Below are 11,326 nucleotides of genomic sequence, written 5' to 3'. Positions count from 1 at the left end.
AACGTTTGAGATGACTTCCTGAGCTACGCTTACAGGGGCCTGAAGATGGTGCTAATGAAGCACAGAAATTGGCGTCGAAATGAAATTATTAAATAAATTACGGCTGTTGGTATCTGTTTTCTACAAAACTTGTAGGCGTGCTCAACTGTCATCCGAGTTGTGCCTACTGACGTTGAACATGGCCTTGATCTGCAAATATTATAGGTTTTGAAACGCTTTATATCTTCTCCGACCTCCACCAGCTACCCAAACTTCACAGAAATGCTAGTGTCTAGCTTGCTGGAAGAAGGGTAGCGCAGAAAAATGGGTTTACTACTGCGAAGGAACTTTTTGCACCAGAATGAATCTTTCCCTTTACAACGGAGAGAATGACTGATCGCGGAACAAGGCAAATGATAACAGGGCTGAAGGTCAGCAGACGACAGAGGAGAAATTGACGCATCATAAAGAGGACGCTAACGCGCGTGCAGTCCGCGCCAGACTGGGGAGACGCGTGTCGCAGGCGCACGCGCGGTGGGCGTGTCCCCGTGGAGCGGGGCGTGGCCTCTCCCCTCCGCGGCGCCCCTGCCGAACGCCGCCGAGGGGAGCCGAAGGAAGGCGGCGGCCTCGACGGCGGCGGCGACGGCGGCACGCGGGCTCAGAGCGAGCGCGCGGCGTCTGTGTGCGAGAGCGAGCAGACAGGCAGCCAGGCAGGCAGGAGGCAAAGCGAGGCGAGGCGCGGAGCGCGGCCTTCCTGCTCACTGAGTGGCATGACGCTGGCGGTGTCTGGCGGCTTCTCGCTGCTGGCCAACCTGAGCCAGCAAGAGCAGGAGGCGCTGCAGCGGGCGGCGGCAGTGGCCGACCTGCTGCCCGAGCTGGGCGCCGCCGACCTGGCGGGCATGTCGCTGAGCCCGCGCGCGCACCACGCGCACCCGCACCCGCACCACCAGCACGCGCCGCAGCCGCACACCACGCCCTTCTCCGTCTCCGACATCCTGAGCCCCGTCGACGAGGCGGGCCAGAGCTCGTCGCAGCCGGGCGGCGGCGCCGCGGGCTCGGGCTCGCCGTACCGCAGTTCGTCGTCGAGCAACGGCGCGGCCCACAGCCCGCCGCCCGGGCCGGGCCCGCAGGCGCCGCAGCAGCCGCCGCAGCAGCAGCAGCCGCACGTGGCGCCCTCGTCCGTCGTGTCCAGCCCCTACATGCAGCTGTCGCACCACCACCAGTTCTCGGGCGCCGCGCAGTACTGCAACGGCTCCGACATCTCGGCGCACTACGGCGACATGCGCAACTCGGGCTGGTACGGCGCCGCCACCGCCAACGACCCGCGCTTTGCAAGTAAGTACTGTACGCCAGCGCGTCCTCTCTTACGTAGGCGCCACGGGAACTACTGTGCGGATTTACCGGAGAAACACAATTTTTCGTGCGACTTCTACTTTAGCTCGTGATGGTATCTACATCTACACTTTCGCTCTGCAATCCACCTTCAGGCATGTGGCGGAGAGTGCTTTATGTACCACCATCACCATCCCCTAGTTCCCACCCCCCTTTCCTGTTTCAGTCGAGAATAGTCTGCGGGAAGAACGATTCTTAGTAAGCCACCGTGTGAACTCGAATCTCTATCATTGTCACTGTCATGGTCTCTTCTAGAGATATAGATTACATCGGAGGATGGAACATACTGTTTGACTCTTCTAGAAACGAACGCTCTCGGAATTGGAACACTAAATCTCATAGTAATGCAGAACGTCTCTCTCGCAGCGTATGTCACTGGAGTTGGCTGAGCATCTCGGAGCCTCTTTCGTTCTTATCTGTGACGAAACGTGTTGCTCTTCTTTGACTCTTATCTGTTTCCTCCATTAATCCTCTCTGATACAGAACCCAGACTGATGATCAGTATTCGAGTCGGGAAAGAAACCTGACAATTCTCTACAAATTGTACGAGTTAATAGCGACAGTAACAAAAGTCTTTTAAGACTAGACGCGTTTCGCTTTATTCGAAAGCATCTTCAGTGATCACTGTAACCGTATTGTCGTAGGTACTGAAGATTCTTTAGAATAAAGCGAAGAAACGCTTCTAGTCTTAACAAGACTTTTAATACAGTTGCAAAAGACGGCTTTTAACCAATACAACTTGCATATGTACATCTGCGAAGAAAGACGCCGAAAAACAAAGAAGACAACATGGACAATTCTCTTCATAATGACTGAGCGAGGTGGCGCAGTGGTTAGCACACTGGACACGCTTTCGCGAGGGCCACGGTCCAAACTCACGTCTGGCATCCTGATCTAGGTTGCCCGTCATTTCCCTAAGTCACTTAAATCAAATGCTGGGATGATTCCTTCAAAAGGGGAAGGCCGCTTTCCTTCTCCATCCTTCCCTAATCCGAGCTTGTGCCTCGTCTCTAATGGCCTCGTTGTCGACGGGATGTTAAACACTAGTGTCCTCCTCCTCTCTCTATAAATCACATTCCTCTGTCGAATGTAATAATTATTTATTTTGAACTGTTGGCCAAACGAGCCTGCTTGGACATGCGGCGAACACCGCTGACCTCTCTGGTGGATTGAGTTACATAAACAAATGCCTTGGTCACCTTAGTTTATTAATGTTCATCATCTCTAGTTGTCAGTAGTAGAGGTCGCTGCTGCATTCGGTGCAACTGATGATGCCTGTGCAAACCCGAAACGGGTCGTGAGTTTTAGCAAACTAATAACTGACAAACACACAGATTTCTATAATTTAAATTCGGCAGTAAAGCCAGTGTCAAACGGCAGGTGACGTGCACTACAGACCAGCAAGGTGTCCAGCCACCAGCCAATGGTGGACAAGCATATAACTTGTGACATATAGCCATACGAACAATTGATACAATACGAAGAAAACAACGCCTCAGCGAGCACTCAGCTGCTAATGTTATTGTCTGCTAGACGTGTGCCGGTACTACACAGTTTATTTTATTACAGCTGACTCGCATTGGCCAGTTTTCTCTTGGCTTCTACTGCTATCAAACTGTTTGTATATCAGGTGCAAGCGTGACTACATGTGACAAGTTTTATGTTTCTTCGTCATTTGCTGGTGCCTGCACACCTTGCTCACCCTCACGTAGGAGAACTGCTACTTGACGAGGGTATAACAACTTAAATTGGCCGGTAGTGGAAAATAAGCGTTCCGGACATATTGTCATTTCAGAAATTTTGTACGGCTGCAGTACTTGCCCGAAGGAGAGAGAGTAATCTATACAGCTGTAGCAGCAGTCAGAAGCGACTACGCTTATACTAGGCAAGCCACCATGCGGCCTGTGTTGCAGGGCACATAACGTGTAGAGCCGCACCTCTCTACAACAAGATTAACAGAAGCGGTCCACAAAACTACAGTTCGACATCCTTATCTCGATTTGTTATGGAATTTTAGAACGTATTCTGAGGTCAAAGGTTATGGTATGTTGGTTTTGCAAATAGACACTCCGTAGCTAGGCTTTGTTTTTATTTTATTTATTTGTTTCTCCTTTATGGGAGTAGTTTCACGGCCACTGTCTCATTCTCAAGCAGTCATTCCTACCGTTAGTCAGGCTGATTATAGCGAAACTAAAATTGTATACCAACCTGACGATGGCTTGGCTGATGGCAGGACTGTGTGCTTGAGCGTGGGGATGCGACGCCAAAGTGGTCACAAAGAACAGAACATAAATAACTAAAATGTAAGGAAATCCTAGCCGTGGAACGTCTATTTCAAAAATGGTTCAAATGGCTCTGAGCACTATGGGACTCAACTGCTGAGGTCATTAGTCCCCTAGAACTTAGAACTAGTTAAACCTAACTAACCTAAGGACATCACACACATCCATGCCCGAGGCAGGATTCGAACCTGCGACCGTAGCGGTCTCGCGGTTCCAGACTGCAGCGCCAGAACCGGAACGTCTATTTCCAAAATAAATGCTTTATCAGCTGTGAACCCGCCAGTGATGTTCTGCTTCAAAAGTAGTGGGGAAGATCGCAATAGTTATCTCCAACAAAATGACCTACACTATGCCAACCAGTACGAATTACGAAAAGACTGGTCTTGCGAAACCCAACTCGAACTTTTATCACATGACGTCCTGAAAGCCGTGGACCAAGGTAGTCAGGCAGATGTAAAAGTGCGTGATTTTCTCAAAGCGTGTGGGTTAGTACCACATTCACGCTTGTTACCGAGAGTACGATCCTATAGTATATCAAGCAAAATTTGCAACTGGATTGTGGATTTCGTGGTAGCGATGACACAGCGTGTTATCCTGGATGGAGAGTCAGCGGCAGATGTAATAGTAACTTCAGGCGTGCCCCAGGGAAGTATACTGCGATCCTTGCGGTTCATGTTGTGTTAGTCTCTGTGCACAAAATATTAATTGTAACCTCATACATTTCGCTGATGAGGCAGTTATCTGTAATGAAGTACTGTCTAAAAAAAAGCTGCACAAATGTTCAGTCAGATCTCGATGAGATTCCAAACTGGTGCAAATATGGGCAACTTGCTTTTAATGTTTAGAAATGTATAATTTTGCTAGTCACAAAACGAAGAAGCGTAGTATCCTGTGACTACATTATCAACGAGACGTAGTTGGAATCAGTCATCTCACACAAATTCCCCAGAGTAATAATTTATATGGATATAAAATGGAGCGATTACATCGACTTAGTCGAAGATTAAACATTTGGCAGACTTCGGCTCACTGGCACGATACTACGAAAAATCTGTCAGTCTGCCAAGGAGATCGCTTACGCATTCTAGAATACTGCAGAAGTATATGCGATCCGTAGAAGTAGACTAAGGAGTTAGAAGTAGACTACGCCGTTTAAACCTACTTGCTAAATTTCTTGGATCAGTCTTAAGTGATAAATCTAGGAATTTACTACAACCCCCCCCCTCTCCCCTCCACCCCGGTATCGCTCCCGTGAGGATCACTAAGGCAAGATTAGTCTCATTATAGTGCGCACAGAGGCGTTTCAGCAATCAATTTTACCGAACTCCATACGCGGATGGAACGGCAAGAAGTCCTGGTAACTGATAGAGAGGGAGATACCCATTTCCAAGCGATTTGTAGCGGTTTGCTGAGTGTAGTAGTAGATAACCAGTCCGTAGACGAAAGAGCGAGCAGCGCTCGTGGTTTCGTTGTTTGGAAAGCGGCCTATAGCGGAAGATCGCTATAACAGCCGGGCAAGCACAGCAAGAAATAGTTTCCCGTCTCGCAAGGTAATGCAGCGTCCGTGTGCGTTTCTTACGTTGGTTATTAGTTACTAATTTCCGAATTCCATACAGTATTAATGCTCCCTGGGCATTTGTGGATACTGTATCGCGCTAGTTTGAGAGGCGCGAAAGGGCCGGTATAAAATTGTAAAACAGTTTGTAGTTGCTTCTTGTGGTCTAGCTGGGCGCAGAGACTGGGAACTCGCCCGATCGCTGTTCAGAATGCGGGCAGGCTATAGCTGTCTCATACCCTCTCACCTTCTCCTGTTTCAGTAAATTATACTCACATAAATTGTTCTAACGGCTAGATCAGTTTCGATGTACTAGTATTTATCAATAGACCATAAATATTTCTTGGGCGATGGCTGTGCACGGCATGGCAAGAGTCAAACGTTTCCATGCGGCCGCTTCTAGAGAAACAACTACGGAATGTCTCCCAATCTAATAACGGCCCCTGCGCAGCGCGCCTTTTAAACCAGCGGCGATGCTGTGCTCAAACACGCTCGGGGAGAATTTAGTATTCAGTAAACGCGACCGTACTATATGGAATACACGCGTTAATAATTAATGCAACTAACCCAACAAACGCAAATTTACTGTGCAAAATCTACGTATCTAACCGTGCTCTGCGCCATCAGCCTAGACTGTAGTGCGACCCTCATAGAAATCTTCCCTCTGCAGCATGCTTCGACGCTGACATAGGCCAAGAAATATTTAGTAAACAATTGTACGAGTATGACTGAAATGACCTTTGTGGTTAAATGTGGTGCGTTCACTGACGTTCTCCGCGAATAACGAGGCGAATATGAGTGTCCTCCTACTCCATTGGCGAATGGCGCACAGCAAGGAACAGTGTCCGTAGTCTCCGTGTGGGCACGAATTTCTCTAGAGATACAGATGTAGCAAGTAGTGTGTTCTTCCATTCATTTTGGAACCTAGGCCAGCGAACGCACGTGGGAAACGTCGGAAGAAAGTTGACAAACATACCGCTAGAGACTGTTCGGTAATTGTCGAGAACTTGTGGGAGTATGGGATGGGGGAGTGGGACCAGCTACACATCACTGTAGCATTCAGCCGTAAGCGTCTATTATCGACACGCCGTGGAAACTTACGAGAGTGTTACGGGAAGGAAGACGACTATCTCCTTGCGGCAAGCTACTGGATAACTTATCATGATTTAGAGAAAATACATCAACTGTTATAGACAATAGAAAGATATACAATTTTTAAACTAATAATATTATCGTCGATTTATAAGCGCATAATGTGAGATTTGTAGCTTTTTCTCTTTTTTTAGTTTTTTTGATACGATTAATTATCTGTGCCATCAACTAGTTTTCAAGCCACTGCAGGCTCATCGTCAGATAGAGGTGTTACAGGAACATTTTCTGGACCATGTGCAGATAGGCGATGCGTTTGTGGTACTGGTGGAAATAGCGAAAATTTAGCTAATGAAATGTTTATGATATGACGAGATATTCGTGTTTTAGAGTACTTAGTTGCACTGCTTCGTGTTGTCTATGACAAATTCATTCTGATAACGTATATTTCGCCAGCAGCACGACCACAGCCTATAGCGGTGCATGGTCCAGGTAGTGTGCCTGTAACACCTCCATCTGGTGATGAACCTGCAGGGAATCGAAAACTAGTTAATGATACAGAAAGTAAACAGCATCAAAATGATTTAAAAAAGCAATTTGCTGCGTATTATGCCACCATAAGTGGCAAATTTGAATGAATGTTGCATATCGTAATCCGAAATGAATATAGTGAAGATTATGATATTTTGTTGATGTTGATGGGGATATAATGGGCGCTCAGGTTAATTTAGAAAGGATGATGTCATAATCTCGTTTGCCCCAGAAGATTAGTGTTTAAAGTCCCATCGACGACGAGGTCACTGGAGGCGAAGCACTAACGCAGATGTGGGAGGACGGGGAAGGAAGTCGTCATTGTCCATTTCGAAGAAACTATCCAGACATTCGCTTTAAGCAATTTAGGAAAAACACCGAAAATCTTGATACCCGGAAGGGGATTTGAACCGCCGTACTCACGAATACCCGGCCAGTGCTTACCCATGTACCACCTCTTTCGGTGGGAAATTTGGAGGAAAGGCCCGAATCGGGTCCGGTCAAGGATTTTTACTCAGATAGCGAATCCGCTACAGTGGTTTGAACAATACTGCAATGTTGAAGCGTACGTCACAAAGTTCACGGAGCTGTACGTATCGAATAACTGGGTGAAGGGTCTGCGACATCTTGTGGGGAACGGATGTTGCACAGCAATGGGAACCTGGCCGTGGGAAAGCGACAGATGGGCACGCAGACCCTAGGGTATACCCGCGCATCGGGGGCAGGGCGGTATCCAGAGTACAACGCCCTTCACTGGAGCCCGCAGAAGGTTGGCCTACTTCGGGAACCAAGTTCTCGGCTGGATATCTTCTTTATTTATTTGTTTCACATACTACAGTTTCAGACGGAGCACCTTGCAGCTAGATAGCAATATGTGACGAGACGCTATCCCTGCATTTGCGTCGATTAGTTAAAAAAACAACGGCATATTTAGTTTCCGCTCTCAGCAAGTTCGTTTGAGGTGTCACGGGCCATTTTTCTGGATACGTGCTCTATTTCCCCCGGGATTAAAGCCTAGTGTCCGAACAACTCTGACAACAAACAAAAATGAAAAATGTTTGTAGCCAATTAACTACTAGTTTCATGAAGACCGCGTCATGTTAATTGCATTTTATCTGGGAGAGCATGAGAAATAGATAAGTACAGTTAATAAGTGCAATGGCACCCTTAAATCAAGCCCCAAGGCAACGAAAGACAGCATAGCAAAATTATAGATCTGTATTGAACGAGGATAGCAGCGTGTAGCGTGTTAACAGCCGTATCGATACTCTTATCATGGCAGGCGATTTCTGGATTAGAAGTTGACGTCGCTTCCCTACTACATCCCCCTTCCCCCCCCCCCCCCCCGCCACCCCTCCCCCCCTCATATATTAAGGCCAGCTACAACTGTTATATACTACCACGACCATATCAAATCATAACGAAAATTAAACCTACGATATATATTAATTACAGAAGTAATTATGAAATTGGCAGCAATTTCTGGGCTGTCTTAGCTAGCAACCAGAATAACAGTTTCTAATACGCTAGACGCGATGATTTTTGCTTGTTAAGCGAGCAGGCCTATAATAATCATGGAATTAAACGTAAAATATTTGTCTGCATTTATATTCTCTATGTATTGACTACTATTTAATACGCGTTGGCGATTCATGCGAGGTTGTATGGATTGGAAAGTCGACAGAAACGTTTGAAAATCCAAGCGGATACAATAACAAGAAATAACACAATTACTATTAACCCGCCACGCTACATTATACAGAAAATAACGTAATAGTGACCAAACCCGTACTAACTAGATAAGTGTGCGCGAAGTTGCTTTGATGGGTAGACTTACATAAATTTTTTTTACGTAAAACGGAAGCTCTCTAACAACATAAAATTTTTGCCGTAATTTATAACATTAAAAAAAAGAAGAATGCAGTATTGCAGACTCGTTATCGTTTATAATAATTTGCTACTCAGCAATAATTATGTGACGGGGCCAACAAGATCCGAACGCTGTCTTCAGGAAACAATTCACGTGGCGATATGAAAAGCACAGTACAATGACGAAACAGATTCTGTAGCGTGTGAACGTCGATTAAAATATTATCGGAGCTCTCTTAAGACGGCTGAGTGGCCTTCTTTGGCGAATCTTAGCTAATGTTCGTCTTCTTTATAAAAATGTACACGTAGAGTTTGCAAGTCGTCCTTCGGTTCCAGTGGATGCTATACGCAGACCTTGAACGCTGCATTCAATTCCCTCACAAAGGTTCCTGACGGTTCACCTTTTTGCTGTTAACTACCTTTCTGAATACTCCCACGCCACTCTTAAGAACAGGCGTTAGACGACTCTGATTTTATGGTAGAGCGAGATTCATGCGCATGGCGCACAGTCGTATATGTTAACATCTGTACGTATTACGGTATAATAATGATAATGAGCCTTTAATGATTAATCCGAATCATCTCGAGGTTCTCCACAACAGTTCTTAATCACGTACTGGTTCTAAAACGATAAAAGGCTTTTAAGCTGATTGTACTACCACTTTACTCACGGACAATTGCAAGTAGCTTTTCCAAGGGTAACTAAATCAATTAATATTTTTGAGTCCCTTAAGTAAACTGAAAAACAAAAAGTACCCGAAGATTACATTATTACATCTAATATCGCTTATACCGAGGTATTGTAATGTTCTGTAAAGAATTTCGTTCAAAATTATGCGCATGGCAATGTACATACAAGGATGTATCATTCATGGTCATATTTCACGTCATTCGGTTCATTTTTACAGATGTTTTCTCTTCATTCCGACAACCACCCTTATCCCAACGATTACAGTTATTCCAGATAATGTTATTATTTAAAATTATAAAAGTGTGTAAGTTTCGCATGGATCTCCTAGTATATTTAAGCAGCGGAAGTTGGACAGATGTGTTTACGTTTTCACGAAGACACGGTACGTGTTTTCGTTAATGTGTACGCTTGACTACCGTTGCTTCCCTAATATATTTAAGTACCTTTTTAATTACATAATTTCTGTAGTTGCTAATGCCTAGCTTCGTATGCGTGCAAATAAGTGAATCCTTGTTGTCTGTTAGAGTCGGGAAATACATTACATTTTCACTCGTATCTGAAGGTGCAAAAATGTTTATACAAATTATTTTCGTCTCAGTTGAGGAATAATAATACCGTCTTAGTTACCTGTCGAAGCTAAGCAAGTGAAATGTGAAATGCGTAAATTGTGATGAGAAAACAGAAACAATTTAAGTCACGGTAGAGATCTTTCGCTTCGAAATTGTGTCGTTAAAATGTCGGAAATTGAGACGTCCGAAACCTCTAACCTCAGTACATCGCGAATTTAAATGATATTCGTTAGGCTGTTCTTCCTGTTTTTGTTGGTTTGAATATAGTGATACAGTAATTACTCGTCAACGATTTTTCGTTGTTTTCCTTTAACGAAATATTAGATGCCCGTGTTTCTGAAAGAGGATGCCACGCGAATTAGACAAGCGAGGAGGTGAACGGATCGGGGGTGGTATTGTGAAGCGACAGAGCCGGTGGTCCTCTGGTGCGGTTCAGGAGAAAGTCATTAAACATAAACGAGCGCAGTCGTACTGGTGTCTGAATGCTTGACTGGTAGCGCTCCCATCCACCCCAATTCATTTATTCCCTCAAGCTCAACATCGGAAATTCGATCTCTCGCGCTATTCCCTACAATTCTGCTTAATTGTTAATTCTGCCGCGTAGTTTGTTTCTGTCACGTCTTTTATTGTGCCGTCGTCTGCTAATAGGGAGGATGTTAAAATAAAAACGCGTTCTAAGCAATGCCTTTATGTGCTGGCTGTCGCGGTTATTCCTCAGTTCCTGTCGTTTGCTCGTTTTGTAGACGCAGCGTGCCTACTTATTAATGTTCCATATGTCAGCAGTGTCGTTTTTGAGTACGTGGTTCAGCTTCCTTACCGCAGTTGTCTACTGGCTCCAAGGGTTGCTTCTCCTCGCCAATTATTCCTTCCCAACAATAAACCTTTTCATACATGCTGATCCGATATAGTTTCTTGTCGCTATATTTTCCATATATACTAATTTACTTTTTGACGCCACCAAAAATTTACCAGAGCGTCTGGTAATAATGAAAAATGTTGGGGAAGACCGCTGCTAGTTTCTTCATTCAGTACTGAAGTGTCCGGCTCCGTTCGAATATACGTCAAATAATTTTCATAAAATGATCTTTCGCTAGGCGAAAAGCAGACATTATCATTCTTCCTTCAGTTTAACAAAGTCAATAAATACGTTCTGTAATTTCACTGTAACGTTGACAGAACTGCAGCTTCGCCATACGGGCGGTAAAACGTTCCGCAAAACGTTTCGCGACGTCGTCTTTCATCATCAGATGTGGGTGTGTAACTAACAATAAAATACAACTTTCTACAACCACACAAACCGTATCGATTCTATCCGGAATGACAGCTGAAGATTTGTGCCAGAACAGGAGTCGAATCCGAATTTCCTGCT

The 11,326-nt window shown here is 45.3% G+C and overlaps 1 protein-coding gene across 1 annotated transcript in view; it reads left to right on the top strand.

The window, feature by feature from the left end:
- Window positions 1-392: 392 nt before the first annotated feature.
- LOC126421705 (thyroid transcription factor 1-like) overlaps window positions 393-11,326 on the top strand; it is a 333,852-nt gene continuing 322,918 nt past the window's right edge. Inside the window, exons 1-4 of the mRNA XM_050087238.1 lie at window positions 393-410; window positions 471-872; window positions 942-1,076; window positions 1,122-1,314. Coding sequence (XP_049943195.1) covers window positions 393-410; window positions 471-872; window positions 942-1,076; window positions 1,122-1,314 — 748 coding nt within the window. The remainder of the gene's footprint in view (window positions 411-470; window positions 873-941; window positions 1,077-1,121; window positions 1,315-11,326) is intronic.

This window comes from Schistocerca serialis, chromosome 1 (genome assembly GCF_023864345.2).
Source record: "Schistocerca serialis cubense isolate TAMUIC-IGC-003099 chromosome 1, iqSchSeri2.2, whole genome shotgun sequence".
NCBI classification, from domain to species: Eukaryota; Metazoa; Arthropoda; class Insecta; order Orthoptera; family Acrididae; genus Schistocerca; species Schistocerca serialis.
Note: the sequence above shows the minus strand (reverse complement) of the source record. Positions and strands in the feature narration are given on the sequence as shown.